Source organism: Lissotriton helveticus, chromosome 9, assembly GCF_964261635.1.
Source record: "Lissotriton helveticus chromosome 9, aLisHel1.1, whole genome shotgun sequence".
Taxonomy (NCBI): domain Eukaryota; kingdom Metazoa; phylum Chordata; class Amphibia; order Caudata; family Salamandridae; genus Lissotriton; species Lissotriton helveticus.
In genome coordinates, this window is record NC_136070.1 from 642,632,525 (window position 1) to 642,660,116 (window position 27,592).

A 27,592-nucleotide genomic window follows, 5' to 3' on the forward strand; every position below is an offset into this window, starting at 1 on the left:
GCCACCAACTGGCTGTAAATGATCCTGCAGGATCGGACTAGGAAGGTTTTACAGTGGAAGAGGGGATCGTGGCTTGGCTTGACTTCTGGCATCCCAACCTGCGAGGTCGGGGTGAACCGAGTCAATGGCCTCGCAGAGGCTGCTGAGCTTGTGGGCCCTCTGGCCTGAATAGGGTTGGAGCGGTTGATACAGTCTGTGGCACCCACGAAAGGAGCAAAAAACAGATGCGGCCCGGGGAGTTGTGGTGAGGCCCAAGTACTTGGCCGTAGACCGCGAGTCCTTGAAACGCTCGAGGGCGGCATCTTCCTAGTCACCGAAGAGGCGGAAGCCATTGAAGGGCATGTCGATGAGGTTAGCTTGGACATCGCCCGAAAATCCAGACATTCTCAGTCAGGCATGGCAACAGATTGCCACCGTCATGGAAATTGCTCTACCCAGTGAGTCGGTCGTGTCCAAGCCACATCTGATGGCAAACTTTGCTGCGTCTCTCCCATCAGAAATTGCTCGGGAGAGTCGAGCAATTTCCTGGGCAGCACCTGCGCAACCATGTCCTGTATAGAATGGGAATAACGGCCCAAATGGCAAGAGGTGTTCACCGACCGCAATGCAGACTAGAGAAAGGAAAGATTTTCTTTTCAAAATTCTCCAGTCACTTGGATTCCCTGTCCGGGGGTGCGGAAGGGAACGCATCACAGGAAATGGAAGCTTGGACCACCCAGCTTTGTGGGTTGGGGTGGGGTGGGTGGTGTGGAAAAGTGGGTCGCCCGACGCAGGGCGATGGCGGCAGGCAATCATCCTATTCACAGGATCCCCGGTGCTGGGTTTGGACCAGGTGCCCAGAATGATATCAGTTAAGGCCTCATTAAACGGCAGCAAAGGTACAGAGCTGGAGACCCCAGGCTGTAGGACCTCTGTCAAGATGTTAGTCTTGACTGTCACCATAGGGAGCTGCAGGTCCTCTGAGGGCCTAAGCATCACCATAGCAAATGACGCCCCTCCTCCGTAGCCAGGGTAGGTGGAGACAGCATGCCAGAGTCTGGGGAGGTGTCCAAACCACTAGCATCACCCCGTTACTCATACCAGTGCATCTCTTGTGGGTGCTGGATTTCTAAGGGATCCTGCTCCCCCTCTTAATCTTCTTCATCAATCACTAACCCTGCAGAATAGGGCAGGTTGAACAACATGGCCTCCGTACAGCTCAGGTCTCTGCGTCGGAGGACGCCCAATCGGCTTCTTGTCATCAAGTATGAGGATAGGGGAGGTGCCGCCGGTGGACACCAGCGATGCCGAGGACCTTTGCGCTGGATGCCGCGCCAGGGAAGGTCACTGTGGCGGTGCGACCGGCATCGATCCGGACCCAGGAACAGGTCCACTTGGAGGACGTGGCACCGGGGCCACCAATGCGGGACCCACGGGGATTCCTCCGTTTTCTTTTATCATTATCTCCATTATCAATCATGGCTTGCCGATAATCACCTCAAACTCAATGCTCTGAAAACGGAGTTCCTTCTGATCTCACCTCCCGTGAAAAGCTCCACCACTCAAACCTGGCTTAAGCACCTAACTGCACTCAATGTCCAACCTACCATCGTGGACTCCGCGAAATCTTTAGGCATAACACTTGACACCAATCTCAACATGCAACAGCATATCAGCAAGGCAACTAAGGGAGCTAATTTCCAAATCAATACCTTGAGGAAACTTAAACCCTTCCTCCCAGCCAAGGACTTCCAAACTGCAGTACAAGCCCTAGTCATGCCGCGCTTAGACTACGGTAGCGTCGCCCTCTGCGGACTCCCCCTATCTACAACTGCACCCGAGTGCCTCTTTGAATGCTGCAGCGAGACTGATCACTTATCAAAAAAACACTCGCATATTTCCCCGGACCTAAAATCCTTAAACTGGCTGCCTTTTGAGGCCAGAATACACCTGAAAATTGCGTGCAAGACTCAAAGGGCTATACACCACAGCTCACCCGGCTACCTCACTCAGAAGCTGACAATTTCTGGTGGCTCAAGAACCACAGGAAGTACAAAGAATCTTCTTCTGAAACCTCGTAGATTCCGGAAGGAAAAAACATATAAGCGCTCCTTTTCAGGAATGGCACCAAGGATCTGGAATTCACTCCCTCCAGAAACCAGACTTATCACCTCCACTACATTTTTTAAGAAAGAAGTGAAAGCTATCCTCATGGCTAAATTCATCTGAACTTGTACTTCACTTTGGAACTATTTGAGACTCCTCACCTTTTTGTAATATTCGTTTATCTGACTATCTATTAGTATTATTGGTTTAGCTGATTGACTATGCTCCCTCATGTATCTACCCTATTTTGCTACTCATCTTTTACCTTTAACTATTCTTTGCCCAAAAGCTTGTTAATCGCTCTCTTGTTTGTCCTACCCCGTTTTTGTTTTTTGTAAAGCGCTCCGATATCTGCAAAGATCTTGTTCGCGCTATATAAAACTTTCAAAATAAATAAATAAATATTTGAGCCTGCGGGGCCTGAAGGCGAGCCAGCAGGGTCAGACAGCCCAAATATGGCACACACGGGGTCATAAAAACTCTTTAAGCTGGGCAGGGGTCGCAACCGGGAAGGCAGGGATGAGTGGAGCCAACCCAGGCACCCACTCTGCGGAGCAGGGCCTCGAACTCGGAGGTTCCTCCGCTGGGTCATGAGACGGGCGGGGTGAAGTGCTTTTTGTGGAACCTCTTACCTGACTGACAGAGGACTTTGACGAAGAGGAATATGATTCACCCGAGCGATGCTCGGATCTTCCTCTCACCCGAAACCTGGACCTGGACCGAGACCCACGAGGCGATCTCCACAGTGCCAGGTCGCGAGCAGCTTTAGGGGCCGCTCCCACAAAGTCTTTGGTGTCATGGCTCGGTAGTTGGAGCATGCCTTCAAGTCATGGTCGCGCTCCAGACTTCAAAGACACGCTTAGTAGGGGTCCGTGACAAACATGGCTCAGTGAATCTCGACGTCTTCTTGCTTACCATGAATCCTACACACCAAAGAAGTCGACAAAAGTCGCAAAAAGTCTTAAAAAAAAATGACTGGGTAGATCTCTTCAATGAATCAGCGCTGGCTGGCATTGAAAGAAAAGTACTGACATCAAAGCACCGGAGTGCCGGTTATATTGACGACGCGGACGTCATAATGACGACGATTACGACGCCGACAAGGTCACCCAGAGTCAACTGACGCCACCTATCGGCGCACAGGGGTACTGCTAAGAAAAATCTTCCAGTTCCACCCGGACGCCTAGAAGTTCAAAGGAAAGGAATCTGCAGCTAGATGTCTGTCAGATAGGTGTTCTTTGTCGAATGGAACATTTAAAATAGACTGTTGAACCTCTGGGTTAAACCCACAGATCTGAGCCATGCATGTCTTCTAAGGAGAATGCTGGTGTTAATTCCCCTTGCTGCAGTGGCAGCAACGTCTAGGGTACATCTAATGGAAGAAGTAGATATCAATTTTCCCTTCTGCACTAGTTCTGTCCTTTTGTTATACTGGTGTTGGAGTAACTCCTCCATTTCGTCCCAGTGGGATCCATCATATCTCGCCAATAGTCCTTGTGTGTTGGCAATGCGCCAAATGGTTGGAAAATTGGACAGCTATTCTTTTGCCTGATGCATCAATTAACTTAGACTCTTTGTCTAGAGAAGGTGCATATGCTATAGTTTGTGAGTTTGCTCTCTTTTGAGCATTGGATAACACTAGGGAATCTAAAGACAACTGCCCCTTTAAAAAAATTGGGTCAGATGGTGGAGGCTTGTATTTTGTGTCGACCCTAGGTGTTAATATTCGGGCATGTTAGACCTGGCATCATTGGTGTGGGTTTCCCCTGTACTTTTGCTTTTGCCACCTGTGTTTTTACTGTGTGTTGGACGTCATTTATGCTTGTCTAGATGCTTTGGGCACTTTGCCACTGCTGTTCAGTGTGGAAGTGCTCCCTCTGTAAATTGTTATGGATTGGTGATTCCATGATTGGCACATCCGATTTACTAGTCAGTCCCTAGTACAGTGCACCGTGGGTGTCCAGGGCCTGTAAATCAAATGCTGCTAGTGGGCCTGCAGCAGTGGCTGTCCCACCCACATAAGCAGCCGGTAAATGTAACTCAAGACCTGCCACAGCAGTTTCTGTACGCATGTCGACCTGGCAAGTGCACCCACATGGCAGGCCCTAACCTTCCCTTTTTTTACGCGAGTCACCCCTAAGGTAGGCCCAGGGTACCCCTGTGGGCAGCGGCCAGTGTATGGGAACGGTGGGACATGCCCTGATTTGTGTGGCATGTCCTGATAGTCAAATATTAGCATTTTCGTTTTTCACTATTGGAAGGCTATCTGTACCATGAGATAGAATGGGAGTTTATTTACAACATCTTATAAATATAACTGTCTACTAGGACAAGATTGGAAGGAAAAGTTTAGTATGCCTGAATATAAAGATGCATGTTTTAGTGAGGGGGATTTTTACATCCTGTGTTTGAAAATAACAGTAGGTATTTGGCTTTGGAGTGACAGGGGCTGGGGATGTGCATTCTATTCTGATCAGACGCCAATTCGGGAGGGAGGGTGGTGGTGGTGGTGTCCTGCCTTTCTTGGGTGAGTCCGGGCTGGGGGGAATAGACCTGGGCTGCATTCAGAGTAGGGGGGAGGAGATTTCGTTCACACCCGAATAGGCCTGGTCTTCCTTGGACAATGCTGTTTTCACCGCCTCCCAGGAACCTGCACCAGAGAGGACAGCACTGGTTTTAAATGGGCAAAGAGCTTCTCTAACACCAAAGAACAAAGGATTTTGTGTTATAAAAGTGGGGCTCAGACTATTAGATTAATTCTGGGATTCAAGCGGAACCATTGCCAAGGAGAAGAGCTGGAGACACTGAGAAGTACTGCTACTTTGCTGCTGTGTGCTGTCTGGGGATGGCCAGCAGTGGCTGTGTCTACCAAGGAAAGGACAAGGACTGTGCGGAGTCTTCTGCTTGACGAAGATCTCCAAGGGCTTGAAGTAGAGCTTGCATCCTGTTTTTGAACGCTCAGGAATACAAAGACTTCACCCTCAGCTCCCCTGAACTTCCTTGCTAGGAGTTTGGACCTGCCAGGAGGTGCCTGGTGCTGTTCTGGGCCTCTGGAGGTTGTTCCTGCTGTTGGGAGCCCGCGGCTCAAGAAATTCACGCACCAAGTGCACCTGTCTACGAAGTCTGAGATCACCAAACTGATTCCGATGCAGGCCTGGCCGAGTGGCTGCACGAACCAACGCATCGTGGGACCGCGGCTGGAGATACTGACACATCCCCAATCCTCTTGCATCGCATCTGGGCACCATGCCTGCAAGAACGCCGGGACCGCAGTAAGATACTGATGTATCACCTCCCCGCACAGTAAGAAACCGATGCATCACCTCCCTGAACAGTAAGGAACAGACGCAACACAGACTGAGTGGCAGTAAGGCACCGACGCATCACCTCCCCTGAAGTAAGGAACCAACGCATCACCTTCCCTGGGCATAAGGAACCAACGCATCACCTTCCCTGCAGCAGTTATTGTTTGTATGCGCAACATATCCAAGGTACTTTGTGTGAAGAGTGTTGCATATGCAATTTGCTTTGAAAAGAACTGTTTCTACCTTTTAACAGTCATATTTTTCTATTACTGTATTGTGGATTTTTGTCGTTTTGGTTTTGTTTGGTTTAGATAAAGATTACTTATTTTTCTAAACTGGTGTGGTGTTCACTTGTAGTGTTTTCACTATATCAATGTCTGTGTGCACAAATGCTTTACACACTGCCTCTGAGTAAGCCGGTCTGCTCATGCTAAGATACCAAGGGGGTGAGCAGGGGTTATTTTAGAAGTGTATCCCACTCACCCTGACTAGGAAGAAGGGTCCCTACTTGGACAAGGCTGCAAACCATTACCAACTAGAGACCCCCATTTTTAACAGGACACGTACGGGGTCTTAATATCATCGGCATGTCTCATTAGGCCTTTTAGCATGGGTTAACTTTGAGTTCTTCTATGTGTAGAACCTAGCGTTTCAAATAGAAAATCCTCTTCTAAAGATTCCTTGTATATTGTAGATCCATGGTATGATGCTGATCTTGAGATTAACTTCTAGAATGCTGTTGTCATCAGGAGGAGATGGTTTAGCAGGGTATAAATTAGGATCATTATTCATAGGTTGATCAATAATATAATCATTCCATGGATCTATTGGTGGTGGACTATTGTCATTCCCCTCCTATTTATCAGGCTGTGTATGTGGAAAACCCTGTGGTGTGATATCGAACGGGTCTGAGCCTGGTAGTGGTGCAGGTATTGTAGGGGACTGAGGGATAGAGTAGAGGGACTTGTAGCCATGTCCTTTTTTAGAAGAATTTTATAGTTTGCATCTTCTAGAACAGTCTTTCTTTAGGACGGTACTGCATCCAGAATAGGTCCAGTGTCTGGAATAATGTAAATGTTCTTTTGTTTAGGCTCCAGTTTTTCCTTCATAAGTTCCAGGATAGGTTGCGGAGGTTTTTGAAGGGTCTTTTGGTTTCAGTGCCGAGCTGGACTTGTCTTTCTTATTCTTTGGAGCCAAAGATTTCGGTTATGAGGGGTATTTTGTCTCGATTCGAGCCAGAAGGCTTAGAATGCTGTTTCAGTGCCGAGCCCGAAGGCAGGGCGTTCGAAACAGTCTCTTGGTGCAAACCCTGTCCCGAAGGCAGTGGTGACCCAGAAGTCTTTCGTTTGGTGAAAATACTTTTGGTGGGCAAAGGGGCTTTGTTACTCATGGCACCCTATCCAGCTGGGAGATCTACAGTTCTGGGCCAAATTCTTGGCTAGAGAAGGCCTCCTCCTCTTCTGCTGCAGACGCTTCCATTTCTTCCTGTTCGGTATCTTCCCCGAAGATATCCGGTGTGTAGTCAATGTTCTGCCGCTACATGTCCCTATGTCGAGCTCAACGGTCCTGCAAAGTCTTTTTCGATTGGAATGATCGGCAAGCGTTGCAATCTTCTTCCTTGTACTCCGGTGAGAGGTACAAGTTGTAAACTTTATGCAGGTCAGTGCACTGATACTTGGAGTATCACAGAGAACAGAATTGAAAGGGAGTCCGTTCCATCGGCAGAAGCCTTGATGATTATGACGGAGTGAAAGTCAACCGACATGGCTAGGCCTGAAGGCCACCAACGAAGTCTTCTTGATTGAAGATGGGAAGTTTCTTATTTTTTCGACACCCGGCATAAGGGGACACGTACAAAACAATACAGACGAGGGTACAGTGGGTTGCGTACTGAGGGCTCCGAAAGAACGATCTTGAACCATAGCGCCGCAAACCATGTCCAAACCTGATGGCGAAAAGAAAACAATCAATGGAGTCGATGCCCATGCGCACTATCACCGAAATGAGGAGTCACCTTACCTTACCTTTCGGAGTGTCTCGGCCATGACAGAAAAAATTCAAATCTCCCTCAAAAATATACTCCGAGAACAACTGCACACGAAAAGCTGCCTAAGGGGTTTAGGTGGCCCCGATTGCTAAAGGACCAATAGGAACAAAAAGAACAGTGCTCAGTTGAGACGCCCCTGTAGGGATGATGTGCATTTATAAATCTGAATTATGGTGACCGGGGAAGAGGAGGGGGGTGGAGAAGAGCTCAAGGTTAAATTGCACTTTGGTTTGGAAGCACAGATGGCAGGGAAAACAAAACTGTTCCTCTACCACTGTTTATCAGGCTGTATCACTGAGCCTTTAGGCCCATCAGAGTTCACGTAGATGAAGAACAGAACGTGGGATACAGTGGAGAAGACAATCTACCTTCAACAATACACCGGAGGGCTGCTTGGTGCATCGCCAAGTGGGCTGAGAGACCTTGGCCTGAAGTGTTCACTGCAGCTGAACAGCTCATGATTGATCAGAGAGAAGCGATTGGAATCAAAATAAAATGAAGAAATCCTGAGACAAAACAACCTTGATATAACACCCATGTCTGCTAATTTCCTTACTCGTCTACTTCACATTTGCACCACTCTCCTTAAACCACCCACCTTTCACCCTTCTTCCCCCACTATCCCACGATTTCTTACCACAGAGCACTGGAGCTTCTCAGGCAGTGGATCCTTGATTTCTACCACTGCCCCTTCAACATTGTGGTCTTCCATGTCCTGGAATAGTTTGGCATGAATAAGAGACCTGCAAAACAGCCAATGGAGAGATGAGACACAACAATGGTGAAGTATGCCTCAGTGACAGGGGTGGGGCAGTCAAGAGGGCGGGGCATTGGAGACTGCAGTGGTGCAGAGATGCCAAACACCAGCATGGGAACAGTGAGAGCTGTAGATTTTGAATAAATACTCTGAAGCAATAAAAATACCTCACAGGGAGGTGGCATCAACAGATATAGTTTGAGAAAGGCATTAACCAGCAACTCATGATGTGGTCAACGATCTCTAGGTGTTGTAGCTGGACAGAGATGAAATAATATTTATATCATATGGGTTGGGCCTAAATGTAAAGGGTGGAGATGGAGTATGTACACAGAAATAAATACAGACCATAGAACTGTGGGATCGCTGCTTTGACGGCTGAGGTGGTATGATAAGGCAACCAGGAGGCCACAAAACACAGAGAAGAGGACAGGAACCTGCTGGTCGATCCATGGGGCCTGGAAAAAAAGGAAGGGCAAGAAAGAAGAGAAAAGAGACACAAAGGGAAGAAGAGAGAGCAAGTGTAGCCAGAAGGGGAACAAGTAGGAGAGGGATATGTTACAGAAGAAGAGAGGAAGGGTCAGATTAAAGGCACAGACGAGAGGTGTAAAGTGAGATGGGAACAGACATGTAGAGAAAGAAGAAAGAAAACAAAATGGTAGGAGGGGGAGAAGGAAAAGATATGTCAACGGAGCATAGGTTATCCTTATCAGGGAATATTCACAACAATATTTGGCAAGATTTAACGGGACACAGACTGACTGGACAACAGGCACAGAGTGGGTGTAACAAACAGCAAAATCTCAAGCCCAGGTTAACAGACAGGCATGCAGATGCTGTCAGAGATGGAAAAGCCTCAGGGAGAATATATTCCCTACATATATAGCAATGACTCACTCTCTACTTTTGATCATGCAACAAGCCAATTCACTGTCTTCCAAACTTCAATTTCAGAAGTACCATCAAACATCTCCAGCAAGGCTCTTTGTCAACAACTATGGCTATCAAAAGTAGGCCCATAACTTCCTTCACATGAAGCAATCAGCATTATTTCACTTTTCATCTCATAAGCCCATTGAATTATTAAAATTAGGTGTTTTCAATAGAGCTATCAAGTACCTTGATGGCTCCCAGGCAGAATCCGTAGAGTAGAGCAGCCACAAACAGGCTCCGCACAAGACTGTACACTGCTGTAATGGGACTGGTGGTTGCTGCAGGAAAATCATTCAAGACCAGGTTAACTTTGGGATCCAATATACACAATGGATTTGAGATTCACTGATGTACAGGTGACATGGTAGACCTGTGAAGCGCAAAGCACTAAGCAATACAGTATACCTAACAGACCTAAGCAGCTCTTTGGAACATAGATTGTTTAGCATGTATGGTGCTTTTGGTTACAGCTTGCGTTTAAAAAAATAGTAATGTGGCACAGGTGGTGTGCGGTAATAAAAGGTGACAGAAACAAATGTGTAGAGGTAATTTATTCATTGCAAGTCTGTTTTAAAACGCTAATCACTTGCCAAGCATGGACCACATTAAGTCACAGTACCTGCATAACACAATGACACAGCCAGGATATATGAGGTACAATGAAGGGAAAGTTACTTACTCACAACTCTCAAGAATGGAGATCTCTCATATTAATTTGTTAATGTGTGTTAGTGTGTGTGTTTATTAGTGTGTGTCCGTGTGTGTGTGTGAGTGAGTGTGTGTGTGTGTGTGTGTGTGGGAGTGTGAGTGTGAATGTGTTTGCGTGTGTGTGTGTGTCAGTGTGGGTGTGCTGGGTGCTGGGGGGGGGGGTGAGAGTGGTGGGTGGAGGAGTATCCCAAAACATCTGACATGACTTATGCTGAATATGTTAAATTGGAAGATTGTTTTGGGGGTAGGGCATGGGTCAAGCAGAATCTATAGGGTCTCAACTTTGGGGTAGTTTGCCTCTGATATCTCAGGGTCCATCCGGCAAACTGGGCAACTTAAAAACCTTCAGCACATGGCTCACTGGTGTCAATAGTGAGTATGAAAACCAGTTACTTACCTGTAACTTCAGTTCTCCAGTACTGGAATCTTTCACAGATTCACATGCCTGAAACATTCCCAGTCGTCGAGACGGGAGTCTCCGGTATATAAAAAAGCAGTGCTTAGTAGTATAGCAAACTGAAGAGGCCTAGGCCCATTTCCCTTTTGCAACCCATAGCCTTTGTTATGTAGAAAAGGCCCAAACTTTTCCCTGAACCAATCAGAGCTCCTCACCCTCTAGAACACTTCTGAGAGAACCTTCTGCCCCTCAGATTTTTCGCGCACTTGTGCATATAACACACTTCTAGTGCTAAATCCGAGGTGAGTCTCTCAGGGGAGGAGGGTGGGTGCATGTGAATCTATGAAAGATTCCAATACTGTAGAACTAAAGTTACAGGTAAGTAACTTGTTTTCTTACTCCAGTATTGGAACTTTCATAGATTCACATGCCTGAATCAGAATAGCGAGCAGTGAAAAAACAAAGCACATTTTCCTGATACATTACATAATCATGCAATACCATTAGAAAATGAAGCATAATCTTATATACATATATCCATACTTATATAAAATGTTACTTTGTAAACAAGAGAAATTATGGATGGAGGGATGCAAGAAAGGCTCACCGTTACTGGATGATATTCCGCAGTACCGCCTCTCCCACCGCCGCATCCGATTCTGCGATTGCCTCCAAGCAGTAGTGCATGGTGAAGCTGTGCGTAGATGCCCAGGTTGCTGCTCAGCAGATATCCTGGATTGGCACTCCTCCAAACAGTGCAGTGGATGTGGCCACCGCCTCGTGGAATGGGCATGGACTTGTGCATTCAAAGGCTTTCCAGCAGCTTGTTGACAGTAGACAATTGCACTGGAAATCCATCTGGCAATTCCCCTCTTTGACAGTGGGGAACCTTTCCTGGGTGCGCAGAAGGCGACGAATAACTGAGAAGACTTGCGAAACGCCTTAGTTTCTTTCAAGTAAAATGTTATACATCTCTGAACGTCCAGCGAGTGCAATACTCGTTCTGCCGCTGTTGATGGATGAGGAAAGAAATGTTTCAACACCAATGGTTCGTTCACATGAAAATCAGTTGGCAACTTCGGAATGAACTTCGGGTTTGTCCTGAGAATCATTCTATCCTCCTGAAACTGTAAGAAAGGCTCCTGAATCGTGAGCGCTTGTAGTTCACCTACTCTTCTCGCAGAAGTCAATGCAATGAGAAGATCCACTTTCCAGGACAAGAACTTCAGGTCTGCCCTGTGTATCGGTTCAAACGGTGGCTTCATCAATTGAGAGAGTACAACATTCAGATTCCATAATGGTGGTGGAGGCTTTACTGGAGGAAAGATCCTGAATATCCCCTTCATAAATTGTTTGATAATCCTTGAAGACCATAAAGATGGGCCTGACGATGACCTCCTGTAGCGGGATAACGCAGCCAAATGCACCTTGATGGAGGCGTGTGCTAATCCTGACTTTGCTAACAGCAGAATGTAAGGTATAATTTGATGAGGTGCAGCAGTAAGAGGGTGAACATCATGTCTCTTACACCACAGACAAAACCTCCTCCATTTCATCCTGTAGGTTTTGTTGGTACTCTCCGCTCTGGCCTTGGATAGGATCTCCCTCCATTCGTGTGAGATGTTCAGATGGCTAAACTCACAGTGTTCAGGAAAAAGGCTGCTAATCGCAAGGATTTCGGGTCCGGATGGAGCATCTGCCCCTTGGACATTGTCAGAAGCGATGGAATTAGGAGCAACCGAATTGGACGGTCCTCCGACAGCAGCAGCAGTTCCCTGAACCAGTGTTGTCTGGGCCACCACGGGGCTACTAGGATCAGCCTGCACGGCTCTTTCTTGATCTTCACCAGTACGCGGGGGAGAAGAGGAATTGGAGGAAAACCGTGGGCAAAGATGCCGGACCATGCCATGGAAAACACATTCCCCCAAGATCCCTTCTGGGGAAGCCAGCTTGCGAAGTACTGGCATTTTCTGTTTTCCCTTGTAGCGAAGAGGTCCACTATCGATGTTCCCCATCTTCGAAAGACGCTGTCCAGGATCCCCTGGTCTAGCTCCCATTCGTGGCAGGACGATTTTAGCCTGCTGAGAGTATCCGCCTTGATGTTTTGATCCCCCGGGAGGTGTTCTGCTGCCAATGATATTCCTTGCTGAAGAGCCCGTTCCCATATCTCCTGGGCTTCCTGAGACAGGGAGAGAGATCTCGTTCCCCCTTGCTTGTTCACATAATGCATCGCCGTAGTGTTGTCTGTTCTTACCAACACCGGCGAACCTCTTATCCTTGGCAGAAAAGCCAGTAATGCCAAGCGGATCGCTCTGAGCTCCAGCAGATTTATGTGTAATTGCTGCTCCTGTGCCTTCCAACGACCACTGACTTGAAGGTCCTGAAGGAAAGCTCCCCATCCTTCTAACGACGTATCCGTCGTTACCACTAGCGGAGCCGCTCTTGCCAGAAACGTCAGTCCATGAGACACATTTGCTTTTTGTGTCCACCACTTTGCTGCCTGTATCATCACTGGTGTCACCCTTATTGTATCGTCGAAGTATCCCTCCGCCTGACGCCATTGGAGATCGATCTGTTCCTGCCATGGCCTCATCCTTAGCCTGCAGCAAGGTACCAGAGGAATACAAGAGGACATCGTGTCCAGCAAGGATTTGTCCCTTCGGACTGAAAGAGACTTTCTTTTTACCAAGTCTTGGAAGAGGGACACAATTCTCAGTTGTCTTTCCTCAGAGGGAAATGCTTTGTTGCAGTCCGTGTCCAATATTGCCCCCAGAAATGTGATCACTTTTGTTGGGTGGAGGTTTGACTTTCCCTCGTCAAGAGTCAATCCTAGATCGGCGAATAAGTCTATGCAGGCCTGTGTTGACGCTCTCGCCTGTACCTTTGATGGTGCCTTGACTAACCAGTCGTCGAGGTAAGGAAATATTTGATGTTTTTGCTTCCTCACAGCTGCCACGGGAGCCAGGCATTTCGTGAAAACTCTTGGAGCTGACTTCAAGCCGAATGACAGTACCCTGAATTGGTAATGTCTTCCAGCTACCCAGAACCGAAGGTACTGCCTGTGTGTAGGATGTATCGGCACGTGGAAATATGAGTCTTGTAGGTCCAACGTGGTCATATGATCTCCTGGGTTTAATAACGGAAGGATGTCCTGCAGAGAAAGCATCCTGAAAGATTGTTTCTTGAGATAGGTGTTTAAGGATCTGAGATCCAGAATGGGGCGCAACTGGAGCTTGTTTTTCTTGATAAGAAAAAAACGGGAGTAAAACCCCTTGTTTTCCTGGGATTTCGGTACCGGTTCTATTGCTCTCTTTCAGAGCATTGTCTGAATCTCCTGTCGGAGTTGATGCAGATGGTTGGCTCTCTGGTGCATCGGTGGCGTACAAGGGGGTGCTTGAAGAAATTCTAGGGTGTGACCGAATTGAACTATTTTGAGGACCCATTGGTCCGTTGTTATTTTCCGCCAATTGTGAAGATAGTGAGCACTCTTTCCACCCAGGGGAGCATCTGACAGAGCCGGAAGATGGAGGTTATCATTGTCGACGGGTGTTGTCCTTTCTCCGGCCACCACGTCCTCTTGGAGTTGATTTTGTATATCCTCCTGACTGACGCTGGCTGTATTGTTGACGGTAAGGCTGCGATGAGGACTGATAAGAAGAAGAATATCTCCCCTGTTGGTATCCTCCTCTATACAAGGACTGTCCTCTACCCCTGGAGCCACGAAAAGGGGTTTTTAGGTCTCGCCTGTCAATGTGCATGCGCATTGAGCGGAGCGAGACTATAGGGGCTTAAACAGAGTTTAACTAGACTGGCGATTTGATGCTGTGCCCGTGCGCTTTTAGGTCAATGCGCAAGTGCATTGAGCTAAAATGCGCGTGCACATCATCATATCGCCAGCCATCTGATCCCCAGCTTGGCGCCTCCGCTCCTGCTCTCTCCTGGCTGCTCCTCCCCTAATTATTCACGGCCGGCCGGCCGTACTTTCACTTTCACGGCCGGCAGACCGTGTCTCGTTTTATTTTTTGTTTGCTTGTTTTATGTGCGTGTGTTTTAAATTTCCTAAACATTTCACCTCCTATTAGCATGAGCTGCTGCGCAGAATTTTAATTGAAGCCTGGTGTGTCTGCCGCGTGAATTTCTTTCAGATCCTAAAAACTTTGGGGGGGGGGGGGTGTTTTATCTTTCATTTGAAATCACAGTGAGTTTTCGTGTAAAGTGTGCTCAGCCCATACCTGACACATTGCTTGAAAGCAGCTAGCCTTGATCATTTTTTTCTTAGTGTTCCTGTAGTGATATGGCCGGGAAGTCATAAGGCATCTGAGCCGGTTTTCTTGCCCTGTTGGGCGAGCGACGAAACTAAACTGACAGCAGGCTGATGCTTGTCTTGGAAATCATGCAAGGTGACATCCGCATCTCCTGGCAACTACAGCCCTCTCTCCTCGCTGCTGCTTTTCACAACCCTTCCCTCCTCCCCACGCTCGCTGCTTATCAGCACAGACAAGACGCACACCTCGCGCTCATTCCAATACACACCCACCCTCCATTACCAGCATCGTTCCCTGCTGACTGGCCACAAGCATCAGTCCCTGGTGCTTCCTGGAATTTGCACAGATTGTTACCCAGCTGCGGCATGTGTACTGTTCAGTCCTTAGTTTATTATAAATAAATACATGCAGTTTTTCTAGGGAGCCAGTTAAGCCAGAATTACATAATACCAAGGCTGCCTTAACAGTGATTCCACCAGGAGCCTCTTTTTTTTCCTCCACTCTACATTTCAAATCTCAGTTTTGAAGGTTCTTTTTCACCCCTAATTTCTTCATTATGGCATTGCCTGTAGTTGTTTATAGCATTAGTAAAGTTACATGTTTAGTTTTGTCCTTTTTTACATGTAAAAACTTTTACCATTAAAAATTAAAAACATTAGATCACTATCCTTTATTTATAACATTTTACACAAAATGGTGAGTTTGCACATCAATACATTTAAAAAAGGACAAAACTAAACATGTAACTTTACTAATGCTATAAATGTAACATTTGGTAGATTTATAACTATTCACTTTACAAAAAACAATATTAATACTTTTATAATTTGAAAAAATATAAACAAAAAAAAAAAAATTACATTTGCAACACCAAAAGGTCAAACTTTTCTATTGCGAGACCTATTGCATTTTCAATGCTTGTTCTGTATTGCAGTGTTCCCAGAGCCTTTGCCATACCAGTATCCTTCTTGATACTCTCTAGAGTATCATCAATATGTTTTCCAAATAACTCTTCTCCATTGAAAGGGAGGTCTAAAATCTTGTTTTGCACCTCCGGCCTGAACGCTGTTGCTCTCAGCCATCCTTGCCTGCGCAGGACCGCAGCTCCTCCCAAGGATCTGAATGCCGTGGTAGCTATATCCATAGCGCAGTCTATGACTTCAGCCGAAGTCCTTTCTCCCTCCATGAGAATTTTCTTCGCCTCTTGCTTCTCTGGTTCTGGTACCAAGTTAACGTATGGAGACGGGTCACACCACATCTGCCTGTCATACCTTCCCAAGATAGCGAGGGCATTAGCAGCTCTCACAAGCAGAGCCGACATTAATGAAAACCGTTTTACCGCATTATCCAACCTCCTGCCTTCTTTGTTTGGAGGTGTTGCAATCGGAGCAGATGGGTTCCTGGATTTCTGTTGTGCCGCCTGAGTGATAACAGAATCCGGTTTGGGATGACCCAAAAGGCAAGATTGAGCATCAACAGGCGCCTTATATTTTCTATCCAGTCTGGCCAGAACCGGCGTTACTGTCGCTGGCGCCTCCATGACCTTTAATCCTTCCTTCCAAATATGAGATACTATAGGCAGGGATCGTACGGATTTTCGATACGAGTCTTTGAAGTCGTATAAAAAACATTCAGTTTTCTCTTCTGTCATGGTCAGTGTAAACCTCTTAGTGGCTCTTTCCATCAGATTATGAAATCCACCAATATCCTCCGGTGGAGAATCTACTGGTCTCTGCGGAGGAGTTGAAGGTGATGGGGCGATATAGTCATGCCATTCTGCACTTGTGTCCGCAATCTCCCCATCCTCATGATCATCATCCGAGGTATCATGGTGTGTCGTCGGCGGTGGAGACCTAGCAGTAGGTTCCGGCACAATCTCTCTCCTCCGAACCGGTGTCCCTGGAATCGGTTGTGGACGTGGAGTAGCCTCTAGGGCCTGTTGAGCGACTGGAGTCACTGGGTATCTCTTCCTATAATCCTCCAACATTCCCTGGAGATCCTTCAACAAAGAGGATGGCACACTTGTCATCTCCTCACGATGCTGTTGGCGATACCGGCGCTGTTCCTGGGGTTGTTCTAGATAACCCCTATATTCTTCCTCAGAATCCTCCTCCTGGTACTTGACCTGCAATTGCGAAGGACTACTGGCAATTCCATACTCATCATCTTCTTCCGAATCTTCCTCTTCCAGCAGGTGAGATGGCAGCAATGGGGAGACCTTGCTCGGAGATGTAACCTCCAGTGTTATAGGTTTTTTCCAAGGCACCAACCTTTTTTCTGGTGTTTTTTCCCTCGTCGACGAGCCAGTCGACGAGATACCCATCACTGTCGTCGACCCAAGTCATCGTCGTCTACGCCACCGTCGACGTTGTAGTTACCGTCGACACTGTCCTCGTCGACATAGTTGTCCTCGTTTATGCCGCCGTCGACGCTGCCGTCGTCGACACAGTCCTCGTCGACGCCGCAGTCGTCGACGCCACCGCTGACACATTCGTCGACGTCCTCGTCGACGGTGAAACTGTCGACTATATCGCCGTCGACGGTGAAATCGTCGACGCTGTTTTCTCACTAGCCTTAACAATATCCTTCTTCGTCGACGACGGAGGTGTTTTTGTCGTCGTCGATGGTCCCTTTTTTGTCGACGGTCTCGTCGACGGAGCTGAAACAGTACCCTTCTCCTCAGAAGGCGTAGAAGAAGATCGTTTGATGGTAATCTTGATCTTCTGAGGTGACTGTGGTGGGTCTGAGGTGGATTTTCCTCCTTTCACCTCACCAGCAGAACCGTTCTTCCCCTTAGTTGAGACTGAAGGGGATTTTGAGGGACTGCGCCCTGAAGACCCTGGAGTGGTCTTTTTTGGGGCCTTCTCAGGTCTTTCCCCTGAGGAATGTGTCTGAGGAGATCTACTTCTCTTCTGAAATCTAAGACGCCACAGATTCCTCCTCACTCTCACTTGAGAGGATTTCCTTCCTGGCTTTGACCTTCTGAAGCCAGATCAGTAGCCTTCCCTCACGATCTCTCAAGGTCTTATTTGAAAAGGTACGACATACCTTACAATCTGCTGCCTTGTGGTCTGGATAGAGACAGTAGATGCAGTCCTTGTGAGGGTCATCTGTATAAAGCCTCTTAGAGTAGGTGGAATAAGCTTTAAATAATCCTTTTTTCTCCTTCTCAGACATGGTAGATGAAAAACCTCAAATATAAGTCAAAATACTGTAGTAGTAAAGAATTTGAGCAGAGCTCAAAGGAGACTCCCTAGCACAACGTGCCGTAGAAAAATCTGAGGGGCAGAAGGTTCTCTCAGGAGTGTTCTAGAGGGTGAGGAGCTCCGATTGGTTCAGGGAAAAGTTTGGGCCTTTTTTACATAACAAAGGCTATGGGTTGCAAAAGGGAAATGGGCCTAGGCCTCTTTTCAATTTGCTATACGACTAAGCACTGCTTTTTTATATACCGGAGACTCCAGTCTCTACGACGGGGAATGATTCAGGCATGTGAATCTATGAAAGTTCCAATACTGGAGTAAATAGTGAGTAAAAAAAGGTTTCTGAGAAGGTGTGTGTGTGTGTGGGTGGGGGGGGTGGGGGGGGGGGACACAGCTCAGATCTTAATCACACAGCAAAGCAATATGGGACTGTCCAAACAAGCACTTTACGTTTAAAAACAGAAGTGGATTAATAGCAAAAATGAATGCAAGATGCAATAATGGTGGGTACAATTTAGTGAGCTGGGCACTGGATCTAGATGTGCCTCAATGTGCTATCCTATCCTTCAACCCTTTCCTTCAAATCGTTCCCTTCTTTGCAGGAATGATGGTAGCATCCTGAATTTAGACTCAAGTCGAATTGTCAATGTGCTCAATCTTTTACAGTTCATATAGGCTCTCACAGCACAATATGTTCTGAAGGTGTTTAGCTCTCAGGTGGCAGCATGCGCCATTTCATCTGCTTCTAGGAGTATGAACATACTACGGTTCAGATGCAGCCTCCTACAGTGGCAATGAGGTCATGCCACAACAGCACCGACAGGAGAAGATGACAAGGAGCCCTCGGAGTCAGCAAAACAGGTCATTTGGAGTCGTAAAGGGCCAACATGAGCCTATCTTGTCACAGCTACACACAGGCACTTTGCAAAAAGTGATTTGGACTCGGTATTTGTCTCTTCGCTCAGCTCAGCTTCAGTCTTCAGATACAGTGTAGAGGCATAAGGCTGCCGCAATAGTTTGAGGGTCAAAGTGACACAGAATCAGCTTCTGACACAGTTCTTTGGGGTGCCAGGAACACAGGTCAGTTGGGCTCATAATCTTCATTGAAGCAGCGCCTGGCAGCTGTAATTCTGTAGTTCCTGTCTGGAACCACAAATAGAAGAGTTTGTCACCTGCTGACATCCGGGGTGTGCAAACTGCTCTCTTCCTTTCTCTGGCAGGCCTCACCAGCAATGGATAAAAGTCTAGCCCCTCAAAAGAGGTACTTTTCCACTTTAACAGGAGACTGGTAGATGGAGGGGTGAAGGGTGAGACTGCAAATGGTAGTGCTCCAGGAAGACTATTCAGCAATCCCTCTCAGCAAACGGCATAATCAAATTACAAATGGAGGCTGGTCGTCTCCCTCCTCACTCTTGTCTGTGTCTCCATCCTCCAGATACAAGAATGTCAGCAATATCTTTCCACTATCTGGAAAAACAAACCCATCTCAATCTTCTGAATAAAGGCCAGGTAATTATCATTCAAAAGGGATCCTGCAAGCATCCATTAACCCCTTCCATGCTCATGACGGAACGGTTCCGTCATGAGCGTCGGTTGAGCTGTGCTCATGACGGAACCGTTCCGTCATGACCACACCAGTTTTTAAGAACGTTCAGCACAGCGCGAGAATTCGCGCCGCGCTGAACGGGTTATTCTGGTTAGCTATACAAACAATGCATGTACCATTCAGGTCACATATACAAATACGCACAGCATAGACTTCGGATGTTAGTACTAGGATCTGGGCTAGCACAAAGAAGCGGAACATTACATGAGTGGGCCCCCAGGCCTCCACTTGAGTGACATAGATAAAGTCTGATAATTACTATGGATTTAGAAACACTGCACGGCCACCACCACCGTATGTATTACATCTTTGGCAGGGACTGTAGTCCACTGTCTGTGCAATGTGAGCATGACTGGTGCCCCCCTCTAGACCTCAGGACAGGTCTAAGACATCCCTCATGTCAAGGGACAGGCCTAGGCCTCTTGCACACACTAGTTGTGAGGATAGGGCCAAACCAATATCCCATGCAAGTTCCAGATGCACTCATTGATGGCACTCAGGGCAGGGGAATACAAATATACATTACACAGGAGACATTCCCTTCACAAAAAAGTCTTCCAACCAATGGTAGCGGTAATTAACATTTACTTTATCACTGGAGCATTCTAACATTAATACGCCTTACAATGAATGTTGGATTTATAGAGCGCGTGGTTACCCTGGAGCGTCCCAGCGCTTGCCACTGGGGAACCCGTCCTGGCTTTCCCTGTGAGCTGGTCCCTTTACTGGGCATCCCCAAGGTGAAGCCAGGCATCCCCGGCGGTGGTGGGGCCGGAGTGGAGATTAAGCAAGCTATTGCCCAGAGTTGCAGCGTGGGACCCCATGGTTAGAGTGGCACCGAGGCGAGAATTATCGGGCCCACTGACATTGGTCCTGCACTCGGCCGCGTGGGGAATTGAACCCTGGTCCTGGGCCGACCTCAGCCTCCGGGTCTCCCGCCTCTAACCGTTGAGCCACACTTCTCACAATGGAAGTCAAGAGGTGATCATCATAAGGCTTTTGCGAGATATACTCCACATTCTATTTAAACATGTTTCAGAGGACTGCTATTCCCAACACGGAGTCTGATCTGGAAAGTCCATACCATAATGACTGCAAAAAGTATGAACAGCGTTCCAAGAGTCAATTTAATCAATTTCAGCTATGCTGCTGATTTACCCATCACCAAATGCAACATAGAAAATTTAGGAAGTGCATTATGTGCTTTTCCATTACAGAAAAAAGGAAAATGATCTAAATACAGTTTGGCCCAACAGTTGCCAACAAAAGCCACAAACAGTTGTTTTGCACATCTATATTTTTTGTTTTATTGAATTAGTAAAGCTGTGCCTTCAGCTTGGAAACTGAAAATAAATGTCGAACTCACATGAAAACCTGAAAAAAATCTACGTGGAGTTTTTGTTGGGAGTCCTTAAGACCGTCTTAATCAAACAGAAATCCAAAAACTATTCATCTGTAAAGAAAGCTTGTATTCGACACACCATTGATGCTAAAGTAATAACCACTAAGGTTTTTTTCTTAAACAATGTATTTAGTTTCACATCTAGATATACTGCATCATATTTGCCTCAATTAATTGGAATGGCATATATTTAGTTTAATAGGTCATCTGCCGTGTGTGAACTTTGACTCCATGGTAGTATCCCAAAGTATTACTATAATCTTAAAGAAATATATAACAAGAAAGAGCTGGTACTTCTATTTGTCCAGCATTACTGGACCTGCTTAGCCGGTTGTTAGCCAACAATCCCACAGAAAAATATAATCATTTGTAGCATTTTGCTTCTTTGGCAAAACCAAACGTTTAATCAGTAATGTAAGGAGGGTTTGGAAAGAGTGACGAAAAAACTGGGTAGCCCACGCTAACTGAAACCCAAATCCAATTGTACCACTAATTACGCATCAAGATCTGGAGTGACAAGACACAGCGACTCAGTGGCCAAAGCCACCTGCTGTGAGCTTCCTGTCATAGGACAAAGGCTAGAGCTCTGGGACACTATTTCTGACTATGCTTAATATTGCTTTAAATGGTGTGAGGTACATAAGATGCAATTGTATTAGTTAATAATTATTGAAATGTAGTTTATCACATACAATATAGTTTACAATACAATAACAAGCACTGGCGTTGCCAATAGGTTTCGCATTTGGAAAGTTGGAGCTATTGGTTTTGTAAATGACATTTTATATTTATATATTGTTATTGGCAATGCCAATAACGATATATAAATATAAAATGTCATTTACAAAACCAATAGCTCCAACTTTCCAAATGCGAAACCTATTGGCAACGCCAGTGCTGGTTTTTAAATGTCTTTACCAGGCAGAGTATAGAAGTGCTCCATATGCGGTAAAATACAGCATTTAATAACTCGACGAAATAAGTGTTCTATAATATTTAAAATATGGTATTATAGAAACACTAGCTTAACAGGTATGTCTAAAAAGCGCTGTATAGACTCAAACACACGCCTTTAACATGCCCTTTTAAAAAGCGTCCTGCAGATTCAAAAACAGGCTTTAACAGGCATGTCTGAAAAGCGCTGCATGGACTCAAAGACCGACTTCAACAGGTACGTCTAAAAAGCGCTCTGGAACTTTCAAGTACATGTATTAACAGGTTAAATGCGTTATAGACTCAAACACATGCCATTAACATGCACGTCTAAAAAGCGCTCTAAAGAATCAAAGACAGGCCTTAACTGGCACATCTAAAAAGCGCTCTGGTGCTTTCAAGCACAGGCCTTTGGTCCACAGAAACGACCGATACACCATCACAGATCTTAATTAATACAGCCATAGTATCTACTATATAAGCGGGGGCGGGAATGCAAGCGAGGGGAGGAGAAGTGTGGCAGGCGGCAGGCGGATTAGGGAAATGCGCGTGCTTGTGTGGTCACGTGACCCGCTGTGACTCACCACGTGACCCGCTGTGACTCACATGCACTGTGAAGAAACTGCAGTGGTTTCACTAGTCGATTGAGCACTTGAATTTTCGCCTATTACATTCGCAAGCGAATGATAATAGGCGAAACCTAAAAAAACTGTGCTCGCACGGAGTTATAATGAAGCACAGATTAAGTAGGATGATACAAGCATTGAAGTATCATCTCTCTTTGCATGCCAGAGAAGATAATATCCTTCGCTTTGCAGCATTACACGTTCCTGTGGATGGTCTCCTGGCCTAAATTCACCAATTCACAGACCTAATCTAGTACCAATACTAGAGTACCAGACCTCTGTCAATAAAGCGGAGGCAATTATCATCATAATGCTTGGTGAAACTTCTGAATTGTCTCAGTGATTAGCAGTACTGGTGGGAAAAGGAAATTAGTTACCTGTAACTGTAGTCTCCAATATTGGTATCTTTCATAGATTCACATGCTTGAATCGTTCCCCATCGGCGAAGTGGGAGTCACACAGTATTATAATGAAGCAATGTGCATTATTACAATAGATAGAATAGCAAAACACTTAGGTTTTATAGCATATCCATATCCTTCTTAAAAAAGGGCCAAACTACAAACTTTAGCCAATCAGCAAACAGCAACCTCTAGAATAATCCCAAGAGAGGCTGAATCCCTCAGATTTTCAAGAACAGGTGTAATATTTTAACATTGGATAATAAAGTCTCTCTCAGGGGAGGAGGGTGGTTCACGTGCAAATCTATAAAAAGATACCAATACCGTAGAACTACAGTTACATGTAAGTAACTCATTTTCTTCTCCAGTAATGGATCTTCCACAGATTCACATGCTTGAATAAGAATAGTAAGCAGTAAACAAAGTCAAGAACAAAATTATCATACATAGCGGACAGTGAGAAAGAAAAGCATGAAAGGCTCACCTAACTAAAACAAACGTCCCAACACTGCTCACCCCACAGCCGCATCAGTTTTATTAGTCTCATCCAGACAATAACGCTTTGGAAAGGTGTGCCTGCTGGACCATGTTGCTGCTCAGCACATGTGCTGGATGTGCACACCAGCAAAAAGAGCTGTAGAGGTGGTGACCGCTTTGATGGAGTAGGCTTTGACCTTGTCTCGCAAAGGATTACCGGCTTCCGAGTGACAAAATTGGGTGGTGGATGTAATCCATCTAGCAATGGTTTGCTTAGAAACTGGAAGACCTGTTCTGATACCACCATATGCCACAAATAACTGATCTGCATTGCATATTTGATGGGTCCGGTGTAAATAAAATTTGAGGAATCATTTGATATCTAGAGAATGTAGTAATTATTCTGCAACTGTTTGAGGATTTGGGAAACATTTTTGTAGAATCACTGGCTCATTCAAGTGGCAGTCTGGCGGGACCTTAGGGATAAACTTAGGATTGGTCTGAAGTATTACACTGTCTGACTTGAATTGAAGGAAAGGTTTGTTCCTTAATGTAAAATGCCTGAAAGTCACTTACTCTTTTGGCAGATGTGAGAGCCACGAGAAGTGCAGTTTTCCAAGTAAAGTACTTCAATTCTGCTTGGTGAATGGGCTCAAATGGGGTTTTCATGAATTTCCCAGCACCACATTCAGGTACCACGATGGTGGAGCTCTCCTTATTGGGGGGAAAAGTCCTGAATAGGTCCTTGAGGAATTGTTTTATAATTCGACTGGATGATAAAGAAAATGCATTACTGAATCGTCTAAACCTGAATATTGCTGCCAAGGCACACTCTAATGGAAGAGTGACTCAAGCCAGATCTTGACAAGTGAAGTAGATAAGGGAGAATTCACTCCTGGGGTGATGTGAAAGGGTGGACCTTAGATTCAGCACACCAAAGGCAGAAGCATTTCCATTTGAGTTTTAAGTTCTGTGGTGTCCGCCCTTGCTTTGGCAAGGATTTACCTGCAGTCTGAAGGAATGTCTAAAATGGCAAACTCAGGAGCCAGGCCAATAAATGTAGCGATGTCCGGTTGGGATGATGGACCAGACCCTGGTTCATGGTCAGCAGCGTTAGTATTGGTTTGAACTGAATGGGAGATTGTTCCATGAACCAGAACTGTCTGGACCACTTGGGAGCAATGAGGAGAATTCGGCAATGCTCTTTTGAGCTTGTTGAGCACTCCTGGGACCAGTGGGATCGGGGCAAAAGCATAAGCATAGATTCCAGACCATCGCATCAAAAACGCATTCCCCTACAAACTCTTTCGGGAGCGCTAACTTGCGAAGAACAGGCATTTCCTGTTCTCTTTCATTGCAACCACATCTAAGTTTGGCTTGCCCTAACGGCGGAAAAGTTGTCCAGAATGAGTTGTTTAAGCTTCCACTTCTGGCAAGGGTACTGGCCCTGCTTAGCAAGTCTGTAAAGATATTGGTAATTACTGGCACATGTTCTGCTTTGAGCATTATCTGATGTTGAAGAGTCCAGTTCCAGATCTCTTGCACTTGAAGAGAGATCGCTGGTGAACTGCTTGCTGAGATAAAACATGCTGGTGGTATTGTCTGTGCATATAAACACTGATAACTTTGCCATCTTGAGGAGAAAAGATTTTAATGTTAAGGAGACAGCCTTGAGCTCCAGCAGATTGAGGTGTACTTTTGTTTCGTCTCGACTCCATCTGCCGCATATTTGTAAGTCTTAGGTGAGCACCCCAACCTTCCAGGGAGGCACCAGTTATGACATACTCTGGAATTTGTGCTAGATATGAAAGACCTCTGGGCAGGTTTGATGTTCGTGTCCACCAAGTCTGGCTTTCCTCATTGCTGGAGTTTTGCGAATGACATAGAATGACCCCTGTGCCTGGAGCCATTGTTTGTCCAATTCCCCATGAAGGGGATGCATTTGTAGTCTGCATTTTGAAATAAGAGGGATGGAGAAAGAAATTAATCCAAGGTACGATTTGTAGATCCGGACAGACACAGACTTTTTTGTAGACAATCTGTGTGCTGGTTGTCGAATCTTTATTTGCCTGTCTTGGAAGGGAAATACTTTGTTTTGTACAGTGACAAGGAATGCTACCAAGAATGTCAACAATGTGGAATTTAAGTGAGATTTGATAGTTGACTCGGAGACCTAGTTTGGTGATCAATGAGGTACATGTTAATGTGTGGGAGCTTTTATGAGCCAGTCCTCAAAGTATGGAAAGACTCGAACTCCCTTTGTCTGAGACGGGATTTCACTAGGTTCAGCATCTTGATGAAAAAGTGCTGTGCTGATATTAGTACGAATGAAATAACTTTGAATTGTTAGTGGGTGCCGGCTACCTTGAAGTGCAGGATATTGCAGTGTCCTGGGTGGATCGGGTCTGCTGAGAAAAAGTGTAACAGATTTTGCAGTCTCACCTTATATTCCGGATAGATGCAAGATATACACTTCTTATGTGGGTCATCCACATGGAGCATCTTTTTCACATAAACTGAATAATCCTTTTTTGGTGAGATGGGACATGCTGTCCAGTCAAAATACGAAGGTGGGGGGCCCTATGTGGTGCATGATCAAGATGGCCGCACACCTGTGAGGCTCTTGACACTTGCTGGCATTAACCTTCCATTTATCCTGTTTACAGCCGGCTTATCTTCACATAAATGCCTGCCGCCTGCTCCCGTAACTTTTCTCCAGCCCCGAGGCAATTTGCAGCGTGATCGGGCACTTCTGGATGACTGGGCCTCCTGCTGAGCTGTTCGGTGCGGAGGGGTCGCCCGGCCGGCGATTCTAGGCGAGGCTCGTGGTTCCCACGTGTATCGCGGGAGGCGGGCGCGGCTGTGGCCGGACGGCAGGCGGCCGGGCGTTCCTATGCCCTGTGATTTCAGGAGTGCCTTCTGTCTTCGATGCCACCATCGTAGCAATGACATCGCTCGGTCCTCTCGCGGCGGACGGTCACATTTTCAGGTGCATGCATGTGTGCGGCCATGCCCTCTGCCCGAACGATCGCCCTCTCGCCCTGCGTCCTTAGTGGCCTTACGCTGCACGGAGACTTCTGACCTCCAAACATCTTCTCCCGGGGCCTGGGGCACGGCTTTCTCCCTTATTGGCACTACTTCTGAGGGACAGACCTGCCACCTACTGCTTCCTATCACCGTGCTGGCATTGAGGCGCCGACCCTGTTACCCTGCAGACTTGTAGTGGCTGGTATAGGCGGGAGGCACAACTGCCCTGCAGCAAAGGTACCCCAGCTGCTTATTCAGCGGAGCGGAGCTTGACCTCTAGCGTCCTGTCTCGCCTCATAGGGGCCTAGGCCCTAGAGACCCATTTCGATTGACCGCAGAGCTGCGTTGTTTTTGACTTTTCCCCCTCTTCAAGCTGCCAACACTGAGGGGCTTAGAAATCTTCTACCTTGCTGCCACACTCCTGATTAGCCCATCACTCTGCCGACAGTGAGCCTGTCGTGTGCACCCTTGAACCCTGCTGCTGTGCTGAATACAGACTCCTCTTGCTGGGGGCTTATGCCTGGAACTCGATCATAAACAACAACAGACACTTCTGTAGGTGAGGTGGCCCACGTCGCACCTGGTCGTATGTTCTGCTGCTGGCCTTGCTGAACAGGCACACAGTCTCAAGACTCGGCGGGATTTCATTGTACGGCAACCATCCACAATCCTCTCAAGATGGGCAGAGCGGATGGTAAACAGGCTAAACTGCCCTTTGAGGCAAAGAAAACCACACAGCACGCCAGATTGGAGGAGCGGGACCTGCCTGCTGCGGAAAGAGCATCCTCCCCACTTGTGTCACAGGACGCAGAGATGAAGAATCTGCTATTGTCCATGCAGCAAAGCCTCTCTGCCCTCTCTAGTAAAATGGACATTATAAACAGGCGCATGGACTTCATAGTCCAAAAGCTAGATAAGCACGATGAGAAGATCAAAGAGGCAGAAAGACGCATTTCGGACACTGAAGACACCACTACGCAGATGAAGTAGCAAGTCACACAGATGGACAAGCTTCTTAAAGTAATTGCTGCCAAAAATGAGGATTTGGAGGTCCGCAGCAGGCGCAATAACATCCGCGTCGTGGGAATTCTGGAGAATGCCAACACGGGGCGTACTGAGGAGTTCGTCGAGCATCTCCTGACAACCACATTTGGGGCTGCTGCTTTTTGATCACATCTGATAGTGGAGCGCGTGCACCGCTCCCTGGGCCCACGCCCTCCTCCGGGTAGTAACCCACATCCCATCATAGCTCGCCTCCTTAACTTTCGAGACCGCGATGCTGCCCTGCAATTGGCAAGGGAACATAGGGATTTACAGTTCGAGGGTGCAGGCTTCATTCACCATATATCCAGATTTCACGGTCGCTGTCCAGGAAGCCCGCCGGAATTTCCTCCCTGCAAAACAAACTACACAAGGCACAGAT

The 27,592-nt window shown here is 46.7% G+C and overlaps 1 protein-coding gene across 3 annotated transcripts in view; it reads right to left on the reverse strand.

Annotated features, from left to right (window-relative positions):
* The window catches only part of PCNX3 (pecanex 3), a 713,235-nt gene that overhangs the window by 349,118 nt on the left and 336,525 nt on the right, over nt 1-27,592 (reverse strand). For all 3 annotated transcript variants that reach the window (XM_078660716.1, XM_078660718.1, XM_078660717.1), the window contains exons 16-18: nt 9,314-9,405; nt 8,543-8,652; nt 8,075-8,180 (exon numbers count right to left, since the gene is read on the reverse strand). In XM_078660716.1, coding sequence (XP_078516842.1) covers nt 8,075-8,180; nt 8,543-8,652; nt 9,314-9,405 — 308 coding nt within the window. The remainder of the gene's footprint in view (nt 1-8,074; nt 8,181-8,542; nt 8,653-9,313; nt 9,406-27,592) is intronic.